Source organism: Patagioenas fasciata, chromosome 2, assembly GCF_037038585.1.
Source record: "Patagioenas fasciata isolate bPatFas1 chromosome 2, bPatFas1.hap1, whole genome shotgun sequence".
NCBI lineage: Eukaryota > Metazoa > Chordata > Aves > Columbiformes > Columbidae > Patagioenas > Patagioenas fasciata.
The window spans coordinates 125,579,830-125,605,579 of NC_092521.1; the positions used below are offsets into that span (position 1 = coordinate 125,579,830).

At 38.5% G+C, this 25,750-nt stretch overlaps 1 protein-coding gene across 1 annotated transcript in view; it reads left to right on the forward strand.

Moving 5' to 3' along the window:
- Positions 1-25,750, forward strand: part of OSBPL10 (oxysterol binding protein like 10) — a 121,285-nt gene that overhangs the window by 37,638 nt on the left and 57,897 nt on the right. Inside the window, exon 4 of the mRNA XM_065831996.2 lies at positions 11,857-12,048. Within this exon, the coding sequence (XP_065688068.1) occupies positions 11,857-12,048 (192 nt within the window). The remainder of the gene's footprint in view (positions 1-11,856; positions 12,049-25,750) is intronic.

Sequence of the window (25,750 nt, forward strand, 5' to 3'; positions counted from 1 at the left end):
TTCTGTAGAAGTGTCTATTTTAATACCAAAACCTCATTCCAGAGTGGCAGTAGTTGAGTCGAAGCTGATGTTTGTCTGAGTAAAGTTTAGATCATTTTTCCTTCTTAGGTAGAAACTGTTGCACTTAGTAGTAATTTATGCTCAGAATTTTTCATACTGTCTCTCCATGTTGAGCTCCTGCAGTAGCAGTATCTATGTATTTTAGTAGCCTCTAAATTAATTAGTATGTCAAGAAGAAGAATCTTGTCCAGCAATTAGTAGTGGTCCAAAAAGAGCAAAGAGAGTTTTAGGAATTGTCAAGAAAGAAGCAGAGAACAAAAGGGAAAATACTTAAACTGCTCTGACTCTGTCAGATATGTCTCTTGAATGCTTGTATCAGTCCCTGAAACAAAAACATTGGAGTGGGGGAAAAGTACTTTTCATCAATTCTGTTATTCTGTACAAAATGAACTCTGTGTGATGAAAATTGACTACACAGGAGTCTTTTTTACTGATGATGGGAAGGAAAAGGGCAAATCAGAGAAGTATAGTGTTAATAAGTGCTCTGGAGTGGCTGAATAGGAAGTGATTGCTAGCTGTTGATATTTGTATGGGGGAGACTCAAAGAAAATGAGCTGAAAACAGGTTCAAAATAAAAGAAGATGAATGAAAACCAGAGGTTATTATGGCATGCTCTGGATGCCAGAACTGCATATAGACTCAAAAAGTATTTGAAAGACAGAATGTTGTTAGAAAGTCTTGACTGAGTGGGAGATTATTAAATACAAAGACAGTGTCTGTCCCAGAAGATCTAACATGCAAGTTCTGGAAACAGGACGGGCTTGGAATGGGGAGCCCCTCTCTAGACTTCCATTGCTCTTGCACAGTGACTTCCATTGCTGGGGCTTTCTTCTGGTTCTTACACTCATGCAAGAAAATAAAAGAATTTCTTTGGCTGAGGGGTGGTGGGCATATGTAACAGGGGAACCAAATGAAAGATTGTTTAAGATAGCAGGAGGAGAGTTCTTGCATTTTTCTTAGACGACTGATGAGTTACAGAAACTTGGCATAGGATGCTGGACTATAGATGCATTTTGGTTGGTACAGCCAGTCACATATTTTAATTAGCTTAAATCCATTTAGTATAAAATACGAATGCTGAAGAAAACTGAAAGGTATTTCTTAGTTCTGTGTTACAAGTCTACATCTAAAATCAGATTTGGTCATTTTTCACTTGACGTGTTTGTTAGTGAAGCACTTCAAATTCTCTACTTTTGAAAGCCACAGAGCAAATAGAGAATTTCTATATTCTCTATTTTTAAGCTTAACAATCCAGAAAACAAAATGTTGGGAATGTATGTGCTTCAAATGAGACCACTGATGACTCTGCTTCTTATTCTAAAAATGTACTTTACTTGAAACAATGTCATACCAACCTGTTCTTGGAAACCTTTCTTTTGATAAGATTAATCTGTTGTTTTTCAACATACCTTTTTTTTCCTTTTCCCTCTCCTGTCTTCTGAGAGTTAGAGTATTATCTGTTTAATATCTTTGTCGGCAATGTGGACAGTGAGATTGAGTGCACCCTCAGCAAGTCTGCTGATGACACCAGGTTGTGTGGTACAGTCAACACAATGGAAGAAAGTGATGCCGTCCAGAGCGACCTTGACAGGCTTGAGAGGCAGGCCTGTGTGAACCTCATGTAGTTCAACAAGGCCAAGTGCAAGGTCCTGCACATGGGTTGGGGCAATCCCATGCACAGATACAGGCTGGGTGGAGAATGCCTGTATCCTGGCCTGCATTAAAAGAAACATGGCCAGCAGGTTGAAGGAGGTGATTCTGCCCCTCTGCTCTGCTTTTGTGAGACCACACCTGGAGTCCTGTGTCCAGCTCTGGGGCCCCAAACATGAAAAGGACATGAACCTGTTGGAGTGAGTACAGAGGAGGGCCACAAAGAAGATCAGATGGCTGAAGCACCTCAGCTATGAGGCCAGGCTCAGAGAGTTGGGGTTGTTCAGCCTGGAGAATAGAAGGCTCCAGGGAGACCTTATAACAGCCTTACACTGCCTTAAAAGGGGCCTGTAAGACAGCTGGAGAAGGACTTTTTACAAGGGCCTATTGCAATAGGACAAGGGTAATGGCTTTAAACTGAAAGAGGGTATATTTAGATTAGATAAAAGGAAAATATTCTTCACCATGAGGGTGGTGAGGCACTGGAACAGGCTGCCCAGAGAAGTTGTGGGTGGCCCATCCCTGGAAGTGTTCAAAGCCAGGTTGGATGTGGCTTTGAGCATCCTGGTCTCTAGTGGAAGGTGTCTCTGCCCATGGCAGGAGGTTGGAACCAAATGCTCTTTAAGGTCCCTTTCCATTCCACACTATTCTATGATTCTGTGATCTGAGAGAGGTTTTCCCTGACTTTAGCATTGCATATAGTGCTAACTTGGATTTCACCTACAAGTAAGTTTTAATGCTTCCCTCTACTTTTCTGTATAAAAGCAAGTGATCAAAAGCTTTAATGCTACAGCTATTAGACTTTGGAGTTCAGATATTGGTTACCAGGGAGTGATGCTTCACAGAGATTCCAGAAACTAGAAAAAAATGCATTTCTATAGCTTCTTTTCTTTTCCTCAAAGTTTTTTACTTCAAAACCATTGCCTGGTAGGAGGTAAGGGAAGCAAGAACTGCTGCATTTCTTTGTGATTTTTTTTCCTCTTGTAGATGAAGGTACTTTAATATAATAATTATTAGCATGGGAGTGGAAACATACTACTTAAAATATTTCAAATTTACATAAAATAGCATGCTGCTATTTAGCAATCTTACTGTTTCTTGTGTGCTGGGGTTAGGGACTGGAATTGCATTAAAAAGGTCTGTAATGACACTGAAAGGGGTACATGTTGGACTTCATTTTGCATAATTGAGGACTTGACAAAAATCTGTATTTTTGAACTTTGTTAAAATAGCCCAGCCATTGATAGGCCTGTTGTGATGTGACATTCCCTACTGTCAGCAGGGCCAGATCTCTCTCTTCACCACTCTCCCTGTACTTTGAGGGTTGAGGTGTGATAACTGCAAAGTATCTGTCTCTCATAGTGCTGTCATGGACAGGCACATGGATGCTTATGTTTTAGGCTTCTGGAGTTCAAACAGAATCCAAGCTGTGTCTCTGCTGGGAACAGGCATGTGTCTGCGTCTGGGAAGTTGGAGCCTGAGCATTTGCTCCCAACTTCTTCTACAGCTTAAACTCACCTTTTTTCACAGGAAGAACGAGGCAGAAATTTCTGGCTATTTTTTACAAGTCATACACTTGAGAAGGAGGTAGTATGGGAAGTGTAAAATATGCAGTGAGGGCTATGTTTTATGCAAGTAGGGTATAGCTTAGCTGAGGAAAAATAATGGGATAACCAAGCAAGCAGTGGGAAGGTTCCCAAGAATAACAGTGAAGCAGCTTTTAGATACAGGTCTTTCATATTAGAGACAGAACATGTTTTTGAAATCCTGAATAGATATTATTGGAAGGAGATTTATAACAAAACATGAGAATTTGGAGAATATTTTTTAAAGCTGAAGCTGTGTCATTATGTCTGTGAAATACTGACAGGATAATATTCCTTTTTTGTGTACTGGATCCAGATCAGCATTGATTTTGTTTCTTTTTCAGAACTTCAAAATTCTACTGTATGACTTTCTGTCCTTGCTGTCTTTAAAGCTTCAGCTGGGGACTGCAGTGGTGGAGGAAATTAAGCAGAGCAGTGATTTAAAACAAAATAAAAAATTGTATACTAATGACTAAATTTAGTTGCATCCTAATGAATGGTCCAAAGGTGAGCTATACAGCTAACAAGTGGATGTAACACAAGCTAAGTCTACCACTTTGTTTTAATTAAATTTTACATCTTAATTATAAAAAAGCAGTAAAACGATAATGTTATCTGGCAAATAATTCCTATGCTATAAGGTAGTCTTAATGTTTTTAGTATTCCCATACAAATCTTGTTTTGCTTAATCACAGATTGCTAAACCTCCAGAGAGTGCCAAATCACACTGTATTGGAAGAAATGTTCTATGTCTGTATAGGATTGCTGTTTTTTTAGACTGGTCTAAATGAGTAGTATTGTAGAAGTTTTAATTTAAGTATTAGTTAAATTGGAATTCAGTGATATAAAATGCTTCCAAGAAGAAGTGGACTTAATGCATAATTTGTGGTAACTTCCAGGAATAATTTTATATCCATAAGTTTTTGCAAGCTTGTTAGTTCTTCTGTTTCTGAAAAAAATCAGCATCCTACTGAAAAGGACTTAGTGTTCTGACCAGCTCACTGAGGAATCAGATGAGCATTGATTTAGTGGAAGTTGGAGTCCGCTTCCAGCAGCTTCTGGTAGGAAAGCCTTGCTCTCTTCTTCTCCTGGATGGAGAATGAATGAAATCGATCTGCCCAAAACCTAACCTTTCTCTCGTTTAGTCTGAGGCTTTGTATTTAAAACTGAGCCAACCTGATGACTGTCATGCCTCTGTGAGGGCCTGTCCTGCTCTCTTAACCCCTCACTGTGTGCTGCTGGTGCGCATTGTAACCCTCATCCAGCCCTTTGGAAAGGCAGTCTGGGAAGCTGAATCAGCAGAAGGTTCTATATCTGTGTCTGTATCTCTGTTTCTCCTCTGGTTTAACTCCCTGTAGTGGCTCTCCATGAGGTCAAATGACCCTCAGAGCCAGCATGGAGAGATGGTGGAGAAAAAAGTCCAAACCTGCCACTTCAGTGGCAAAAGCAATAGCAGTTTAGCTGTAATGTGAAACAGCATCTGTAGTAACGCCTGAAAGTTTGAATTCAGTACTTTTGTCAAATCGTTATGAGGCAGATGTGCAATTTTTCTCCACATCTGGAAAAATGATTGTCATAGGTATTTGGTGGCCCTTCTTCAATTTCATCATGTTTCTTCTTGCCTTATTAATGAATGACCACGGAGATACCTTTAAATTTCTAAATGGATTATTCACTGGCTATTTTTAACATCTGCATGATAACTTTTTCTGTAAAGCAGGATTAGTTATAGTTTGAAGTCTTTGTGAGTCTTGTTTTATTTTTTTTTATGCACATCAAACCACTCTTCCTTTTGAGCAAGGTTGCTCTTCTCTGCTCTGCTTGTCTGCTTCCTCCTCTCATCCTTGACCTCTAAAAGTCAACTAAAGAATGGTGTTTCTAATTAAAACATGCTTTGGAAATCATTGCAGTGGGGAGGCTGAGAAGGAAGCAGTGTGTTTGACATCTTTTTTCCTCTCTTTGGAAGCTGCATGAAGAGTTGCTCACAGCTCTCTGCTTTCAAAACCCTTCTACAGAAATGCAAAAAAAACCCTATTTAGAACTAGCATGAGCTTGCTGAAATGATGCTTGATGAAGGAAAGATTTTATGATTAAAGGATTATTATAGTCTCTTGCTTAAAAGCAGACGCATGTATTGCCTTCCTGAAGATGATGAAGCACTATAATATTCTGTCAGAAAAGTTAGTACCATACATGATGCTTTACACAAATGTGCAAAGCAAATCATAAACGGGTCCCTTTGCACTGCTGAAGTTTGGATGTTTTGTAGACTCAGTCATTTGCATTTTAATATTTGTGAATGATCATAATTAAACAGATATCTGTATTCTTTTTAGTGTTTGTTTACTTAAGATGCTTTGGAAAATAAGTAGATGGGAGTTAAAATACTGAATGGTAGTGTCTCAAAATTGTAATTAGTTTCTGATAGCGTGTGACTTCTCATTGCTCTAAAGCTGCACACAGGGTTTGGTTCTGTGCTATGAATCTGCAGAGGAGTAAAGGAATGTGATTTCAGTATTTTGTTATTCTGTATAAAACATTGGTGGCACAGTGCCTGTGAAAATGATGATTATCAGCCATAAACAGATAGGACAATTCACATCAGAAATTAGTTGATTGATCTCTGGAACATTATGTTTACTTTCCAAAATATAGAAAACTGTTTGCTTCTGGTAAATGGTGAAAAACGCTTCAGCTTGTCTGTGAGTAGGAAGGGCAATCTCCAAGGAGAATGAGTCATTAAAATATAAGTATAGTTGAAACTTGCTGTTCTACAATTACATTATTTTAATTCTTTGGATTTTTGATATCCAAATGGAAGGTTTCATTGTACTGCTTTTTTATCCTGAAGATGGACAGTCTATGAACATAAAAATCCTAACCCAACTCTATGTTAGTTTAGTGTACTTTAGCTAGCTTTAGGTCCTAAAACCAAGATGAAGTGCAAGTTACAAATTAATCTTTTATTAGCTTAATTATTTTTCTTTTATTAATTTCGTTTATTGGCAGACAAACTGTTGGAGCTATGGTAAAGAGTGGCATCAGGAAAGAATATTTATAAGCCCTTTGGGTTGCTTCAGCCTGTGGATTTCTTCACTCATAACTGGCACCATGCATTACTAATTGTTGAAGAGCTTATATCTTCCTTTAATCAGACTTTTCACTATTTATTTATTTATTTATTTGAAAACCAGGAAGCAGTAGGACCAGAGAAAAGAAGCTATGATGATAGAGGGAAAGATCAGTCATACCAGGAGTGCTGGGGGGAAAAGCAGGGGATTAGGAATAAAGATCCTTCAGTTATTGTCATTGCTGTGGTTTCCTGGGAGAGTGACTATAATGACTGTTGTAGTATGATGTGTAATTAGAGTGTTTTTAGCTGTGGAGAACATCACATCACAGAATCACAGAATGGTTGGGGTTGGAAGGGACCTCTGCAGATCATCTAGTCCAACCCACCAGTTAAAGCAGGTTCACCTAGAGCAGATCGCACAGAAATGTGTAGAGGCAGGTTTTGAATGTCTCCAGAGAAGGAGACTCCGCAACCCCTCTGGGCAGCCTGTTCCAGTGCTCTGGCACCCTCAAAGTAAAGTTGTTTTTCCTCATATTCAGATGGAACCTCCTGTGCTTCAGTCTGTGCCCATTGTCCCTCATCCTGTCATTGGGCACCACTGAAAGGAGGCTGGTCCCATCCTCCTGACACCCACCCTTGAGATATTTATAAACATAAATAAGATTCTTTCTTGGCCTTGTCTTCTCCAGGCTGAATAGACCCAGCTCTCTCAGTTTTTCCTCATAAGAAAGATGCTCCAGACCCCTAGGCATTGTTGTAGCTCTCTGCTGGACTCTCTCCAGTAATTCCTTGTCCTTCTTAAATTGGGGAGCCCAGAACTGGACACAGTTCTCAATCCATCTCACTGTCCACTCATCCAACCCACACTTCCTGAGCCTACCTAAATGCAAAAGTGTTAACATTTTAACAAATTTAAACAGATCAGCATTTTAGCAAAAATGGAAAATTTTGATTTTTGCACAGCTGTGTATCAAAATGCAAAAGAGATGCTTGTCATTCCCAGAATTTAATTTGAAGAAGTTTTGCAAAAGAGGAGTCAAGTATTTGGCTAGGACATAGGTGTTGACAGTGTGTTGTAAAATTCAAAAGTGCATAAGGGGCTGAGTGTGTAGTTCTTGGAGAGGCCTCTTCTGGCAGTGGCAGGAAGCAGCTCTCAGAAGGAATTAGCTGCCGCCTCCGTCTCCTTGGATGGAGCTGGCACAGTGCTCTGCTGCTGCTCTTTGTGGCACTGAGAAGTGGAGCCCCACTTAGAATCATAGAATCATTTTGGTTGGAAGAGACCCTCAAGATTATCAAGTCCAACCATAACCTAACTCTAGCACTAAACCATGTCCCTAAGAACCTCATCTAAAAGCCTTTAAACACCTCCAGGGATGGTGACTCCACCATTTCCCTGGGCAGCCTGTTCCACTGCTTCACAACCCTTTCTGTGAAGATTTTTTTCCTAATACTTAATCTAAACTTCCCCTGGTGCAACTTGAGGCCATTTCCTCTTGTCCTATCACTTGCTACTTGGGAGAAGAGACCAACACCCTCCATGTTACAACCTCCTTTCAGATAGTTGTAGACAGTGATAAGGCCTCAGGGCCTCCCCTCAGCCTCCTTTTCTCCAGGTTAAACAGCCCCAGTTCCCTCAGCCGCTTCTCATCAGACTTGTGCTCCAGACCCTTCACCAGCCTTGTCACCCTCCTCTGCCCTCTCTCCAGCACCTCAATGTCTTTTTTATGATGAGGGACCCAAAACTGAACACAGGGTTCAAGGTGCAGCCTCACCAGCACCTAGTACAGTGGCACAATTACTTCCCTTGTCTTGCTGGCCACACTAGTCCTGATACAAGCCAGGATGCTGTTGAGCTTTTTGGCCACCTGGGCACACTGCTGGATCATGTTCAGCTGGCTGTCAGTCAACACCCCCAGATCCTTTTCTGCCAGGCAGCTTTCCAGCTGCTCTTCCCCAAGCCTGTAGCGCTGCCTGGGGTAACACTAAAAACTTCAAAAGGTTTTGAGTGGTTGCAGAAACTCCCTCATGCAGACATTCACCTGGACTTTGTGTGTGACTGCTTTTGCAAGTTGAAATTTTTTACGCTTATCATGGGGCCTTGCCTAGGGCTAACTTCAGGAAAATGTTGGGTCACTAGGTGGATGAAGGGTATAAAACAGCAGAAAATGAAGAGGTGAGGAGAACTTCTTTATAGGCCTGTAGAAATGGTTCAAAACAATGTATTTGGCACAGACTATGGCTGTGTGTGCTAGTTCAAGATTACCAGTCTTCCTGACTCAGTGAGCTACATAAGGTTGGTAACCATGGGCTGAGAGGGAAAAGAGAGGACTCTAGGGGAGGCTCATTGCCAGAGGTGATCTTGCCCTTAAGATGACATAGCACTATTGTAGGGCAAGGCATGCAGCTGAATGTCAGGCACATTGAGCGGTTTGATATGGTCAGCCCTTGCCTGGCTATGAACTTCTGTCCGTAGAGATTGGGCCTGTAGCATGAAAGTCTTCCTGAGCACCACCCTCTACTGAAACTATAGAGCGACTGTTCTTTCTGGTTGTCTCACCTGCTCCACCAGTTCCCGAACTCCATGCCCTGAATGACCATCCACCAACAACAGTTGCTATGAGCTGCCACATGCCTTTGCAAAACTTAACAAAAAGCTGTCTTAAATGCACTGTGGTCCCACAGACTGTTTATTCCGCCTCAAGTCATGGTTCACGTGTGTAGTTGATGTAGCTCAGTGAGTTGTAATATGAACTAGAGCAAAATTTGCAGGAAAAAAAATCTAATCTGGATTAAGAGACTCCTAAAACGATGGACATATCTGTTACTTGGAAATGTGATAATTACTAATTTGTGATACAAAGCCAGTTAAAGAAATCACAGCTAGCTCGCAACTTCTGTACTGATGGTTCATGATCAAATTTATAACTGCCAAACATAAGTGGGTTTGGTGAAAATCGTAGATTAGGTGTCGTGATGAGAGAAAATGAGGAGTGAGCTGCAGTCAGAGTGTTTGTTGTGATCCATGGGTCAGCAGCTGAAAGTTCACTGCAGTTTGAGACATTGTCTTGAGGAAAAATAGCACTGAGTTCCTAAATATTGATAACATCATATATATATATATATATATATATATATATATATAAACTTAAAATATGCCTGTATGTCAGTTTATGAACATCTCTCTCAAAGTATGCAGGTTAAATGAGATTATTTTGGCAGCTGTTTATTTTATTTTATTTTTTTTTCTGAAAGCTAACTCTCTCCAAGAATTCCTTCCTGATTCTGTATTTAAACAGAAACAGTGCATGTATTTTTTCCAGATTTTGTTTTATGTTGCTTTTGTTATTTGCAGAACTATAACTTATCTTCCCAAGAAAATAAAAACATAATAAAATTTCACTTCTCACAGAATGTTGTTTTATTCAGGCAAAACTAATGGCTAAACTCATTGTTGCTACTGTTTATCTGAGTTTTAGGATCATTTTAGCTATATGAAGGTAGCAGTTATGTATTTGTAAAATTGTGATCACATGATACTAGAATGTCAGTGATTCTCAGAAGATTTCATTCTAAAAAAAAATTAACTTTTATTAAGCTGGAAGATAAGGTGATCTTATGCTGAAAAAAAAATCTTATTCTTCCTCTGCACCCTAAATTTAGTTTAGAAGTATTCTGATGCTAGTCAATTTAAAAAAGAAAAATCAGTAAGTATGTTTTGCTATTATATACTAGGGCTAGCCTTTCCCTGTGAAATTTATACTTAAAAAAGGAAATTCAATAGCAGTTTCCCTTATCGCCTTCCTTCCCCCAAGTACCTTTTCCTCTGACTCTCATTTTAATTCTAGTCATGTCCAAGAATTGCTCTTTCAAATGGAAGATGAATTAAAGACCTGGTAATCTTCCGTGTCCTTCTGGCAAATTTTACACCCTGTGCTTCTTCCTTCCTTGGATAGTTTTTGAATGTCTGATTCTACAGATGCTTATTATTATAGCCTTATTATAAGTCATGGTAGTAAAGAATACATTTATTGCAAAACCAGAGTCAGACCATCATTCTTGGAAGTATTTGTAAATGTGAAGTCCAGACCAATGGAATAATGCTTATTTCTGTGACTATAGCAGCTCTTTGAACACTGGGAATGTGGTAACACATTTTGTAAACCTTCAAATGCCTCAAAGTCTGGTCTGGTTTTGTGTGGATGTGGCAGAGGGATCATGTAATTTATTTCACCCTTCTTGGCAGTGCCAGATCATCTGCCTCATCATTTGCAGTCAGTGTGGTGATAACATGATGCCTGACTTTCATTCTAGTGCTAGTTGGAGCCCATCCACCTTGGATTTAAAGTCTTTTAATGAAGTTACCACAAAATTGCAAAGTTTAACCTGTAAGGGATAAGAATGCAGATCATACCCAAGTAATATTTTTGTACACTCAAAGAGTAGTACCTCATGTTGATGATACCTCTCTTAGCAGTGTTGAAGGCTGCTGTCATTGCATGTGCAGGGTTTGCAGGAGAGGTAAAATGGTGTTTCACCCATAGGGCTGTATGAAAACCACTTTTTGAAGTGGTTTGAGTTTCATGAGGTAAGACTTTCTCTGTTTTGGTTTTAACCTTACAGATGAAATCATCAGTTCAACTAGAAAGGAAGGGCTCTTTTATGTTGCACTTTTATATGTGCTGTCCCATGGTGCTCTAATGCACATCTGAGGTTGACTGAGAGTTGCTGTCCTAAAGACCTCCAGGAAAACGTGGGCTTCAGGGCTACGGAAAACAAACCAAGATGGGAAGACTGGCAAACAGATTAGAATACAGCACATTCTTGAATGTTTAGCCTGATTTTATAGGTTGTATGTAAAAAGTGTTCACACTGCAGATACTCTTGGAGATTTATTGCTGACCGTTCTTGCATTTAGGGTTTGTCTTAAACTTACTCCAATATGTGTTGACTCCTTAAGCCATGTTTTGTTTTAAATGTTAATGTTTTATTGGTGTGTGGATTTGCCTTGTCAAAACTGTGGCTCCTCTAATGTTGAAAACAGAACTACACCGTTTCAGAAGTTCATCAGGTGGAAGCATTAAGATTTTTTTCTTACAGTTTTGTGAATTATAGGTCACCAGCTTCATAAAAAATATTTGTGTTGGCATTATTATTACTCTGTCTGCAAAATCCTTCCTAATCTTTCCTAAAACATACGGTTGTAAGGACTTAGCAGTGTGTTAATATTATATGTAAGAGTTTGTGAAGATTTTTGTGAAGACAAATTTAAGACAATCCAAGAAAAAAAAGGTGATAGCCACAATGTTTGCAAGAAGATCCCTGCTGAGCAATGCAAATGGTTCAAAAGGAATAAATCAGCCCTGAGCACAGTTATACCTCCAAATTTAGGTTTGTGAGCAAAGCAGAACACCACAAACTATAGGTTGAATTGTAAATTATTTACTTGAGTAAAGGTTGCTAATACCAACATCCCATTGCTTGTTCTAGAGCGCTTCATCCTCGCGAAGTAGAAGCTCATCCCTGCTGCCATCTGGGACAGTGAATTCTGCATCTCCTAGTGGCCAGAAACATATTAATCAAAGTGGGCCAACTGTGGTAACCATCACACATCACAAATCACCTGCAGCCGCTCGAAGAGCGAAGAGCCAGCGTTCTGGTCAACTCCATGAAGTCAGAGAGGTAAGAAAGAAAAATCTGCTGTTTTACTATACCTTCTAAATGCTTATTTTGCGTTAGAGTAAGCAATCAAGTCTGACAAAGCAACAGTTCCCCTTGTTTCCTACTTTATGTTTGACTGCTTTGTTTTGATCCTCTCACTGTGCAAGAGGCAGTCTAGTTCTGGTTCAGCCTAAAGTGTGGTGTATACAGACTTTTTAATGCCGATGTTAAGAGTTACTCTGTGTGCATGTGCTTAAAAGAGGTCGTAGGTCGGCCCTGGCTCCCAGTCTTGGCAGTGGTGCTGCAATGTCTCTTCTAAGCAGCATGTAGCAAAACCTTTCAGGTTGGAAAGAAGGCCCTGAAGTGTTTAAATGTAACTAGACAAAAGCACTTGAATAAGTCTGATGAATGAATGTGAAAGAAGCACAGCTCTGCACAGTCGAAACTTTGTTTCTCTGTGGCTACAGACTTAAGTTCTTAGTCAAATTTCGGTTCTTGGACTTGTGAGGGAAGAATGTTTTGTCCATATTAAACACATGAAAAGGAAACAGCATATTTCTGTCGAAGTGTGTTTACCAGGTTTTAAGAAGTGTAACTCATATACTGATTTAAGTCTGTGTTCCAGACAACGAACAGAGTATAGAGTTTTAAGCTTAAATTGTCTGGCAGACTTTCACAGAACACACTTTCATCTTCCTTTCATCTCTTACTATTTTTGCTTTGTCTGGATTTCTTGCTATTCTCTAATACTGCCTTCGTAGCCCTCCCTCCCGTCCCTTCTACCAAAGAAACTGTTGGCAGCCTAGCTGCTTTAAAGCATTCTTCTATCATATGGATTGCAAATATTTACCCCAATCCCTCAAGTTGTAGTCTCCAGAGCCTCCTTTTAACTTCATGCTCCCCAAATGTTTTATACATGGAGACCTTTCATATTACGAATTCGAAAAATTCTTAGTGTGTGCTCACAATGAAGATTTAAGTTACGCATCCTGATGAAGAATGCATCTTCTTATTCTAGTAACATTAAAAGTGAAAACTTCCCTTGTATTCTCTATTATGTTAGCAATAGTTATTCCTTGCTCTGAAGAGTGCACTGTCTGAATGTCACCCACATTTTCTTTACATTCTAGAAAATGCACATGTGTTTGTTTTTCATGAGAATATCTTGTCTTTGCCTACCAATCATCTCCTGCAAGTTGTTTCTATCTTACTAAATGTATTTGCTCTCATAGGTTGAATTCAGAGTGCACCTTAAACCTATTAATAAAATAAACAGTGGGAGCTGTTTCGGCTTTGTCAAATGAAGCTGAGTAGGGCTGAAAGGAATTTAAAAGAGAGAATATGTGCTGATCATACTAAGCTGGTAAGGAAAAAATTCAACAGATGTAAAGAAAGATACATAGGAAGGAAGAAATAAATACTAGCCTATAGTAAAACAGAGAGTAAGTGGCTAGGTAGCATCCCTGTGAAAGACCCCTACGAGGTGCTGATTCCTTTGTAGCGTATTGCAATGTGATGTCATTCCAAAAAGGTAAATACTACAAGACTTTAACCTGTAATCATGGAAGATAATTATTTTGCTGTTTGATGTGAGCTGTTTGATACCCCAGCTGCAACACCAAATCCTGTGAGAACAATTTAGAGGGATGCAATAAAAAAAATCTTAGACAATGAACATATGGTAATGATTGAAGGTTAAAAGAATGAGTGTTTTTCAGGAAGGGAAAATGGTAGTAAGATAAACAATGCATAAAAATTTTTTATAAGGACATGTGTGAACTTTACCTTTTTGTGTATTGGATTTTTTTTTTTATGTGCTGCTTCTAAAGTATTAGAGCATATCAGTGGAAAAACCAGTCCTTCTGCCCTCTTTCCCAGTCTCATGTAAAAAGTGGCTGCCTGACTGATCTGGTTTCCATGTTGTGAAAGAATAAGTCTATTTTTCCAGATTAAAGAAGCAGACAGCTTAATTTCAATTGCATGGTCTGTGCATTTCCTTGTCCCACCTTTTCCAGGATGAATGCAATAGACTTGGGTATATGCTGCCTGTTTTTTCAGGGAATACTCTTGTTTGCTGTGTGAGTCAATAGTGACTGTTAAATCTACCCTCCCTTGTTAAATTTATGAATAAAGAGGTGGGACTAGGGGCCTTCACAAAAATGCACTTAAGCCTGTTCCAGTCCTTTTTTTTTAATCTGAAGTGAGACAAAATAGGAACTAAACGTACAATAAGGGAGAGTTAGTTTCCTCCTCAACACCCAAATATTTGCTTTTTATTTGGAAGTTGTTTGATGTGATTTGGATGAAGGGAAGATACTGCAAACAGATTGTAGATCAGCATTATCGTTCCTCTTACAGAATGAAGTAATTGAAGCTTTGACGTGCAAATGAGCTTTTTTTTTTGTTAAAAAAAAGCTATACTACAAATAGAACTACATTAACTAATTTTCCGTCTTGTAAAGCACAATAGTTAAATCAATGGAAAGAATGGATATGCCTTTGGAAAACAAGAAGAAGCTTCTATTTTTTAAATTTTAAAACAATGTTATGCTAATACTACAATACTATATATGGGATCTGTGAAAACCAGGAATGCTGCAAAAGGGGCATCCTTCACGTGGAACATACAGGCTTCACTAGCTTGGACAATGTCCCTGGGAAGTGCTGAACGTGAAACTGCTGCTCAGTTCTGGCCCAGTTTTTCTTGATTTGGCCATGTTATTTGATAACAGTGAAGTATATCTCCATGTTGCAAATAGGGCAAAATGTGCTCCTGTATTTCACATAATGCAATGATATTGGGTAGTATCTGGTTGTTCTTTTCCCTCTTTTTTCCTTTCATAGTGAGAATAAACAATACATTGTTTCATTCTGTTGTTTGTGCTGCTGATTTTTCTTTTAATATATAGCATAGAGTATTTTACTGTAATACAAATTATAGCAACGAGGTCTATTTAGAACAAAACTGATGTGCAAAATTCTGTAAAGGTGGTAAAAGCAACTGCGTAGGTCTCAAATGACACATGTAATAAGTGTTTCTGTTGTGAAAATAGAACTTCACATTTTTTAAAAAGTTTGGTAAGTTAAAATAGAGCTTTTGACTGCTATAAAAACATCACTTTTAATACTCGAGCTACTTTTGTATAACATTGAAATGAAAAGCTTGGGAGGATTACTTTTCATCATAGCGTAATTTTTTATTATTGTCAATAATATTGTTCTCTTAAATCAGATTTTTGCTTTTTGATGTTAATAGCCCAGTCCATACTGACTATGGAATTTTATAGCAAAACTAAAATTTGCCATACATTAATTTGAGAGCACTGATCTACTATGTGTTACATTTTATGCGGAATTATTCAAGATGCTACCCCTTTATTCAGACCATAACTTACCAATAAAGGGATCCTTTCAACTGATTTTTTAGGAAGTGATTTTATGGTAACCTAAATGTGTGTGGTCTTGAATTCTGTTTTTTAAACTGTGCATATTATTATCATCTTAACAATTTGTGGTAAGAGTTACACTTGCAGCATTCTTTACTGCAGCCAGTTAAAATTAACTGGAACATAAAGCCAAGTGGCCACATCACACGTAATATTAAATTTTAGCTGCTACTGAACTAAGTATGAGCAGCACACGTAATCTTGGAATGATGTTTATTTTGGTTGAGAAGGTCTGACTATTGTACCACCTCTGCCCATGTTACCATTGTTAAAGAACCAAGTGCTGCAGCATGTGAACATTTTGTGGTAACTTACTTACAGAAGTTTAGAGAAATTATATGAGGTTAACCAAAAGAAGTCTAGAGAAATATTTTTTCCATAATTAAAAAAAGTGGATAGAGGAGTTTCTGATCCCTTTGAAATGTGGCATTTGTTATAACTTGTGATATTCACAGTGGGCCAGTCACCAGCACGTGTTTCTGAGCAGCTGTTACAGTGAGATCTGGATTTCATGGGGCCTCCACCAGTGTGACATCCATTCTATGTGCCAGTGGGCTGTTCCAGAATTTGGAAAGGATCTCTTTTTGTTAAGATGAGAGTCCTGCTGCTGCTTACATGTTCTTTGCCATATATAAACATATATACCTTTGATCTCTGCAGGAATTATGCAACTAGCTTGTGGTTCTTTGCTTCCTCCCTTACAGTTCAGGAAAATCCAGGACCTGCACTTTGGGGTTCACAGAGTTAAGTTTTACCTGCAATTTTGTGGAGCCACAGTTATCTAGTTTGATGTGGCTACTTAGAAGAAAGAGAGACTTCTAAAACACTTTGGGAATTTTCAAGTGAGAAGTGAACATCTTCATGTCACTGTAATAGTTGGATATCAAATAGCTATTGATAGAGGAGGAGGATGCTGTTGTCTGTGGAGAAGTGTTACAGAATTATAGCACTGAACAGGCAGCATGGTAGGTGAGCAAAGCTGATGCGGTATTTAAATCACTCAGGGAGACATTCAGACTTGCAGAACTTCCATGTGTGTGAACATGCAAAGACATAAACTAAGCTGTATGTCAATGGTAAAACTTTGTAATCAGCATTTAAGCTGGTAGTAGGGGAAAAAAATGGTGATTTTTTTTCATGCCAAATTTTACTTTTCAGCTTTGAAATAGTAAACTTTTGCATGTTTTTTTTTAAATTTTTATTATTTTTTTAAACCTCCTTTTAAGTCTCTGGAAATGTGTACATAAAAAGATCAACGGATAAGAAGAGAAGCAATCTAATGCCAATTCTAGCAAAAGTATGCTGTAGCTCTTGATGTTTGGCATAGCATTGAGGTTAAGTTATAAGTGAAGCTGCATGTAAAAAAAAAATCTTGATTCAGATTGTTGAATGGGACATCATGCATCTATAGTGTAAAGTATGCACAAGGAACATTAAAAAAAAATCTTGCTAATAATTGAAGTGTTTTGGAAAGTAGGCATATAATTTTGATTAATTTGATACTCTTCTGTGTAAGTACGGAGAAGTGCTATGTATTAGATCTATTGCTTTTACTGACAGCTCTCATCTTGATTTTAGAGTGTGGGAAGATGAGAGCTGGCTTTGTGACAAAGATAACCTTCAGGACTGCATGGCTAATAAATCAAAATTTGCTTTTAGAAGATGAAAATGCTTTCATGATGATCACCTAACTAAAAGGTGAGGATGTGTGATGGATTGGCAGACCATGCTAGCTTCAGTGTTTCTGGCCTAGTAACATAGGTGCTTATATCAGAGAGAAGCCTGATGACCGTGGACTGTGGCTGCTCTAGTACCGCTGCCATTGGTGCTTCTGCTAGGCAGATTTAACACTTATTACCTAAAATTGTGTCTATTTTCCTTCTAGACTAGTTGTAGTATAAAAAGTAGCTTTGTGATACTTTCTTTATGGGAGTTTTTAGTTGACTTTTTAAACTAGAGCCTTCCCTAGAGGGTATTGTAATACCCTCTAGAGATATCTCAGTTGGACTGACCAGGGTAGTTTCATCTTGGTAGTTCATAGATACTGCAGAAAGAATTTATAGCATTTCACTTTTGAAATCTAAGTATCTTATTTTCTGTCCATTTGGTCAAATAATGTAGTGGCACAGTGAGTGGCAGTTTTGGAAAGAGAAGAGAAAAAACACAGAGGAAGAATGTTTGTTAGGTAGAGATCTCCAGTTTTTCCTGGTTTGTGTTTAAAACATCTTCTTACCACTGCCCACTGCCCATAATAAATTAAAAGTACGGGGTCATCCTTTTGATCATCTTCAGTGAAGTACATAATATAATATACCAAATATATGGATGCTGGTCGGGAAATGAGATATGTTACTTAATAGGTTACATCTCAATACCACTGCATCTGTATTTTATGTGTATTGTATGTATTACACTTTCATTTGTCTGCAAACTCATTGCCATGAATTTTTCATTTTAATTAGCAGGGTGTGGAAAACAGGGAGTAATGTCTTCGCTCTAAAACAGATAATGAAAAAGTGCTTGCAAAAAACTCAAACCGAAACCATAGCTGTTTCTCAGAAAGCAATGATTTCTTCTTCACTGGTGGCAGTGAAGAAAAGATACCAGAAAATCTCTGAATTTCCACTAGAGTCAATAGAAAATGCGTGAGGCTGTAAGTCTTAATTCAGCTGTTGATACTTATTTGGTATAGAACGTGCTTGTGTAGGTTATACTATAGCTATTTTAACTGTACAACACTTTTTGAATTGAGAAATATTGTAATACAAATTTGTGTTACAGGTACATTTAACAGCTTAGTTAGAGCTGAACTGGCTGTTGCTGAAAGGGTTGTTCCCAGCTGTGTTTTAACAGGAGCCAATATAATTTGTTTAGGGGCATTAAACCTGTAACAGTATAAACCCGTTTCAAACCTAACAGGAAGACTAAAAGAGACAGGCACAGATGTTATCATTGCACTTTTCTTCTGAATTTATATTGACCCCAGTTCTATAAATGTGTGTTCCTCGTACAGTGTGAAAATACCAATGGAAGCATGCTGAAATCTTCTTCTGGCTGTTCAGCAGTGTTATTGTGATTGGCTGCTATCCATATCCTTATAGACAAAAAGCGAATTTAGAGCATATAGGAACAGATTAAATTATTTGGTATCTTCTGTGGCAGTTTCTTAGGAGGCTATTTGCCTTGTCCATATAAGTCTCATCTCCCACACCTGTTTATTGTACCTTAAGTTAGTACCGCAGAGATCAAAAAAACCCATCTCTCCTTAGGGGATAAATAGGATGCTTAAATCTCTGGGAGTGCCAGTCTAGTACCTTCCTAAATAGTGAGTGTGGTTATGCTTATAGAAAGTATTCACTAAGTAGCATTAACTGTGCAATTTGGGGGTGAGGAAATGTAAACTATTGTAATAATAAAACCCAATAATTATGAAATCACATGAACGTGAGCTGGATACTCTTGTGTTCTCTGAGTCTTTACCTTGCTTTTGCAGTATCTTTGCAGTCGCTAAGAGTACATATAAGTTACACCTTCCTAAACTACACCTTGTTCTATGCGTTTGATTTTGTATTCGTGCAAAGGTTGAGTCATCCTGGATTCCAGACACCCAGGTGAGGAGAATTAAGGTTGCTATGGGAATCATAGAGCAAATGTTCTACTGAAATTACACCATTTGTCCATGCGGGTTATGTCAAGAATGAACCTGGTTCATTATTTCTTCTTCTTTTTTTCCTCCAAACCTGAAAAATATAAATGATGCAAACATGACTTCTTTTAATTAAATTTTTTTCAGCCTGTAGTTTAGTTGTAAATGAGCATGTTCAAAGATGATAATTTTCAATCATTTAATAAATGGCAATTTATAAATTAGGGATAATACAGTGCATACGATAGCTACATTCAGAGACTTCTGCAGCATTCAGTTTCTTAAGCAATTGCAGAGAGGCTAAGATTACTCTTTACAGTTATTAAAATATTTCATTAAATTTTAAGTAAAGGGTTGGCTCCCAAAGGAGCTTGAGAGAAGTTAGATTTGAAGGGAATTCAGTCTCCAGCTTTTGTAGGCCTTCAAAACTCATTTCATTTTATACATAAAACAGAATTCAGCTGTCTGGTTTATATACATATATAAAACAGCATAGCATATCATACACTTAGCTACCTTTTTGGTAAGCTACAAGGCGATTTTCTTTCACAATTGAAGCACATATACTATGGTTGTTTCAGTTTAGAGTTAATAGTTTAAAAATGAAGCTTTAAAGAAAACACACTTGAGTAAATATTTTCTCAGATTAGGGTGTCACATCTCGTGGCTGGCCTTGTTTTCAATGTGGGTTGCTGGGTGCAGCAATGATCCCCTTGGTAAACGTTCACTTACCTTCTGCAACTCTGTTTAGAATGCGAATTACTGCTTCTAAGATACACAGACTATTTTGTTAACCCACACTTAAATGCTATTTTCATTAAATTAAGTAGAAGGTATTTTTGAATGTTCTCAGTGGTAATAGATGGCAATGTAATATTAGGTGGCTAGCTGAGTTTCAGGTATTAAGTACAGAAAGTACCCATGTAAATGCCCTCCAGGAGAAAGTAACCATAGAAATGGCTCATATATTTTAAGTGTGCTATTCAGTTTGCATTATTATATATGTTTGTCAAGGGACTTTCAATAGTCTTCAGCTCCTTGCGTAACACCCGAAGTGCTGCATGCTGCACTAAGAAATACAGGAAACATTTTGATTCCACAACAAACAGGAGTAGTAAACACTGTAGCTCTCATCTGTTGCTTAACAAAGACCTTATCTCTAGCAGCTTTTGCTGGATATTTGAATTTGATCTCCATCTCTAATGCTTGGCTTGCAGGTTTTAAGTGCTTTAGAAACTGTGTGTGTTACACAGATGCTTTTAAGCAGCTGCTTACCTGCTTCTTGGTTGCAATTCTGATTTCTGACAATATACTTTTAAAATATGACTAATAACGTGACGGCTAGCAGTATTTCATCCAACAAGTTAAACTATATCTGCTTGAATTTGACATATATTTTTAAGTAGCTTTGTACTATAGGTACTAGATATAGATCTGTAATTGATTAATTTTTAAAAATTTGATTATGCTTCCTGGATTAGTCTCTGGCTCAGGAAACAGTCTTGCACATACTGCTTAGCGTGTTCTTATGATGATATCTATTGTGTTCTGGGATGACTGCTTGCAGTTTTTCTCACAGAGATCCCCAGTTATGCAATTGTAGTTTTATTGGTAAGTCTAGGCTGGCAGACACAAAACACAATTCAGTCATATTACAGAATGTCATGAATTAGCTACTCACATTCATGGTGGTGTATGTTGCGTCAGTGCTCTGAAGTTAATGATGTCAACCTAAACCAGTGATGGTCAGCTTTGGGACACGGGGAGAAGTCAAATGGGTGGATTTGGAATGTTTTGCCACAACTCATAGTTACGCTTTATTCAGGGCTCAGAACAGCAAGATCAGATAGCCATGACAGTGATAGTTCACTTTCTTTTCAGAAAATGTGAGGTGAATTAACTGTAAGGCGGGGAAGTACTATCTATTTGATTAAAGCTGAAGGTCAATCCAGTGTATACTGCACACCTGAGAGTTGTTTAAATGACAGAAATAAAATTTTATTTTACACTTGGACACTACAAGCTGAGTGCCTGACTGGGAGGGGGTGAGGGGAAGTAGAAGCATTGTTGGGAAAGGCAAAAAAGCACTGGAAGTGTCCATCAGAAATTGGGATAAGTACTATATGGGATATTAGACTACTCTGGCTGTATGTGTGTTTATATATTCCCTGGTGGAATGGAATAATTAAAAAAAAAAAGTTATCAAAGTCACATTTTTCTGAGTGTTCTGAGAGGAGCCTCCTCATCCTTGAGGCCACACATGTTGAAATGTTTAATTTATGTTCCAGTGCAACATGGCCTTTTCTCATCTGAAGACTGATTTCACTCAAAGTACAAAACCCAGGTTTTCTCAATAGTGTGTTGTATTGTGGTAAACTAATAGAATTGCTGATGTTGACTTAATGACTAGTAGCAACCTTTTAGGTGCTCTTTAGAATGCTTAAAATTCACAAATGTACCTTAATTGCTGGTAATCAAAATGTGCTTTCCATCTCTATAGCTATTAATGTCACCAAAGTAATCCTTCTGAAATGTGAAAGAAAAACTGCTACTCAGAAGAGCCCATAGAATAACATCTGCTTCTGAGCAACGTTTAATCACTAAAACTAATGACACTCCTTGCAGTCACAGTAATATTGTGTAGGAATAATTTCCTGCAAAATGTTTTTATAAGCTGTGTTCTTAATGCTACGTTTTGTGGTTTAAAATACAACAGTGTGCTTCTTGCTTGGTTGAATGGCAGCCAGTTGCCATCCAAGATTTACTTGGAACTTGCAGGCTCCTTCCTTTTGCTTCTCTAATTTTTGGTTCTGGATCACTGGAAGCAACTTGGGGTGCGGGGAGCAACAACCTTGACAGCCACTCTGTGCATTTTCTCTGTGGTTTTACCTCAAGATGCCCACACTGTGCTCCCCTTGAATTGTCTTTGATAGGAAATGGTAAGTCTCAGTAAGTGACTATTAGTAGGATATGGTTAATATAGCAGTTAGATTAGCAGATGCTCAAGAAAAGAGCATTTGGTGGGGGAACCTAGCACTTACTAGTTGTACTTGGGTACAAACCTTATATCGGTAGCAAATGTCCTAACACGTGTAGAATATTCACAGGGAGCTCAAACGCAACAGGCAAAGAAGAAAATCTGTCATATCTTCTGTAGCTGACCCTGATCCCTGGACATCTCCCTCCAGTGGCAAAATGACCAGTGCTAGATTGGTACTGATCCTTTGGCAGAGAATATATAGGCCACTCACTCTGATTTGTGGGGAGAAGTAGAGCTCATTGATGGAGTTTGTCTGAGTCATGCTCTTTCGCTTGAGTATTTATTATAGCAGCCAACTCTCACTAAAAAGCTTTAACTTCTCACCTAAAGACTTGCTGAGTAGCTCCATGAAACACGCTTGAGATAGCTGACACTATCAGAGGAATTTTATTTTCCTCCAGTGTTTTACTACTTTGGTTTGTTTGTAAATTTTCCACAGGGAAAAGAACCTGAAGTTTATGTTGATTTGGAAGGGAGAAGTGTTCTCCTCTTCAGATCTTAAGCAGCAAGGAAGGATTCTTGGAATAACTTGCAAATTTTGGTAGGATGACAGGAAGAACGTTTTTTTTCTTGTAACAGCCATAAAATATGAAGTTGTCCAAGCGAAGCTGAATATCTCAGGGTATTGATTTAGATTAAAAGCATTCTCTAGTTTAGAAAATCCAATATTGTCTGTCTGCTAAAACATTCTCTGGCAAGATTTGAACTTTTTGTCCTAGTGCATCCCCATGGACATAAGACTTTTTTCTGTAATTCCTTTCCCACACCCCTCTTCCTCCTCCCCGCCTCCAGTTTTATTTCTGTCATTCACTAACTCATTTGTCAGGTGAGGAGAAGGACAGACTGGAATAGGGGTCATAAAGAAGTGAGGCAAGGAGTCTGCCTGAAGTAGCAAAGGGAAGCATCTCATCTGTTTTGATCTGAAGTAGGTGAGCTGTTTTGCTGAGATTTCGGAGGTGTTCTTGAGGATCCTGCCAGAACTGCTGGATTCTCTCTGCTAACTAGCATATGTGTTGCAAGGGCTGTGAATGTCTCTCTGGTGTCTTTCTGTTTGTCTGATGTAAGAAGTGGAGTTCCACAGAAACTCACAATGGACAGTCAGGTTGTCCTTGGGAGTGTTTTGCATTCAGATGAAGTGTCTGCATAAAGTCCCAGGGAACATTGACAATTACAGATGTCATATGCTCTTCGGTATTTGAAGACAAACCTTTTATGCATATTCTGTCTTTTGTTCTTCTGAACAGAGAGATACTTTTGTAAAACAGGTAATTAGGTCAGCTCATTCTCTTCTGAGATTCTGCCTCTTCTAAAGCATTGGAGAAAAGGAGGAGCTTCCTGCTGTATACCTGCGTTGCAACAGACTGAGAATTTCTTGGGAAGGTAGCTAAGTTTTCCTCCTCTGGTACTGGAAGGAATGTTTAAGGCTTCCAGACCCATCAACAAAAAAGACCCCTCTCCCCTCTTTTCCTCCCTTCCCCAAATCCAACAACCTTATTATGCAGACTTAGAAAATACCAAGTCTGATTACCGTAGCTGTGCAACTAACAGCAAGGGAGCTTGGAGGTGTGACTATTAAGCTACTGGGTAGTAGACCAATGGGGAAGAAGTCTGTAGCCTGTTAAATGATTAATCAATGTTGTCTTCACAAAATAAAAGGATACTGTGTTGTACGGATGTGCGGCAAGTATCCAAGTTAGGGACTTTAAAGATATAAAATAGGAATTGAATGTGTAAAGAATGGAGCGTAAGATCACATCTAGTATATGAATAAATGAACTAGCCAGTTTGAAAAGTGCATGGCAGGAGTCGGTAAATAACAGCTGCTCCAAGGAATGTTAATCTGTGCTGAGGTCCGTGGGGAGCTCATAGTCCCTGGAGGTGCTGATGGTGACCAGTGGAACAGCAGCAGTGTCAGTGGAAGCAGGAGACTGGAAAAAGCGGCTAAGAACAGGAAACAATGGAGCCAGACTGCCTCCTCCACACCTTGTTTTCTCCCGATTTGTATTAGACGTGGCTTTTAGAATCAGTCCCAATGACACTTGCTCCTCTGTTCTGTAAGGTCTTCCTCACAAGAAACCGCCCGGCAGAGTGCATGACGAGGAGGCTGAGCAAAAAAAGCCAAAAAACCCCCAAAGGAAACAATGAAGATCCGTAGCAGCTGGCTATTCAGTTGTTCCCTTAACAGAGATTATGTAGATTCCTGGTTAGGCAAAAGAGCACAAAATAGTGGATGGGGGTGGGGGAGCTTGTTTTCATTCTCCTCCAAGGGGAGAAATAAAATTGTGAAAGAAGAGGCAAGGACTGAAAAGAAAAAGAAATGTGCCCTGGTGATTAGCTGCCATCCTGATTGTCAGAGGTAAAGTTCTGTTTGTTCCGTCACTTTTTGTGGCTCTGTCTGCAAATTACATGCCAAGTGAAAATTAACTTGCTCCTTTGAAGCTTCATTGATAGGATGTGTGTGTCTAAGCCTTAATAACTATTATATAACAAGTCATTCCAATTTTACTGTTCATTGTTTGCTTCTTAAAAATAATTGAGGTCAAGCCAGTTGCTACCCTGAGGTGACAATAATGGAGAATTACATGCTTATTCTCTGTAATGGGAGGGAACCAATAATCAAGAACGGCAAATTGAAGTGGATGTCATTATCTGGTTCCATCTTTCCAAGATGCTTTCAGAGCATCTCACTTGGTGTTCTAGGATTCTTTTAAAAATATTTTTTCTCATTAGCATGGTAATGTTCACAGAGGCTACTCTGGGTCTTCATCCAGACTGAAGCTTTGTGGATAGAATTCCTTTATGTCTGCAGCTCAAGGAGGTTCATTTTGGTCAAAAGCTCAGGTTTTATTTTAAGCAAAGTGTACTGATATGTTACTTGCGGAACTTAAGCGTGTTTGTGATTATCTAGTTGTGTACATGTTTACACTAGACACTTCTAAAGCTAAAATGTGAAATTCTCCTTATAAGAGATTTGTGTTATATATTGCAGTACTTTTTGCAGCAACCTCTGTGTATAGCTTTTCACTGTAGTTATATATTAAGCAGTAATTTTGCTTTCCTAGCTTGCATGCTATTGATAGAATCCCATTAAAAGACCTATGGATGTGACTTTATGGAAGAGAGAAGCCTATAAATCCTTATAAGAAAATTTATTTTGTCAAGTAGTAAAGTGCACATACCAAGTGACCTTGAGTATTTTGAGAATGCTTTTCGGAAGTTAAGCCAAGGTAGAAGTTCTCTTGCTCTGTAGTGGTGAGGTATAAATGCTTAACTCAAAACCAAAATGCATTAAACTGAAAAAAACCCAGCCAAAAAACCCAAACCACAAACCATCACACTTTTACTACAGTTGTAAAAGTTACCTTCATTTGACAGACTTCTCAGTTGGAGAGGTATACCTTTTGAGCTGTGATTAACAGTATTTACAATAGTCTTTTTTCATGTGTGTTTGTGCTCTTTCCTTTTCCAGAATAAATAGTATAAAGAGAGAAAGTTTCGTGGGAACACTAAGTGGGAATTGTGAACTTGAGCTGAATTGGTAGCTAGTATGTCAAATTTGTGATTGGTGTGATTCCTTTAGTGACATTGGAA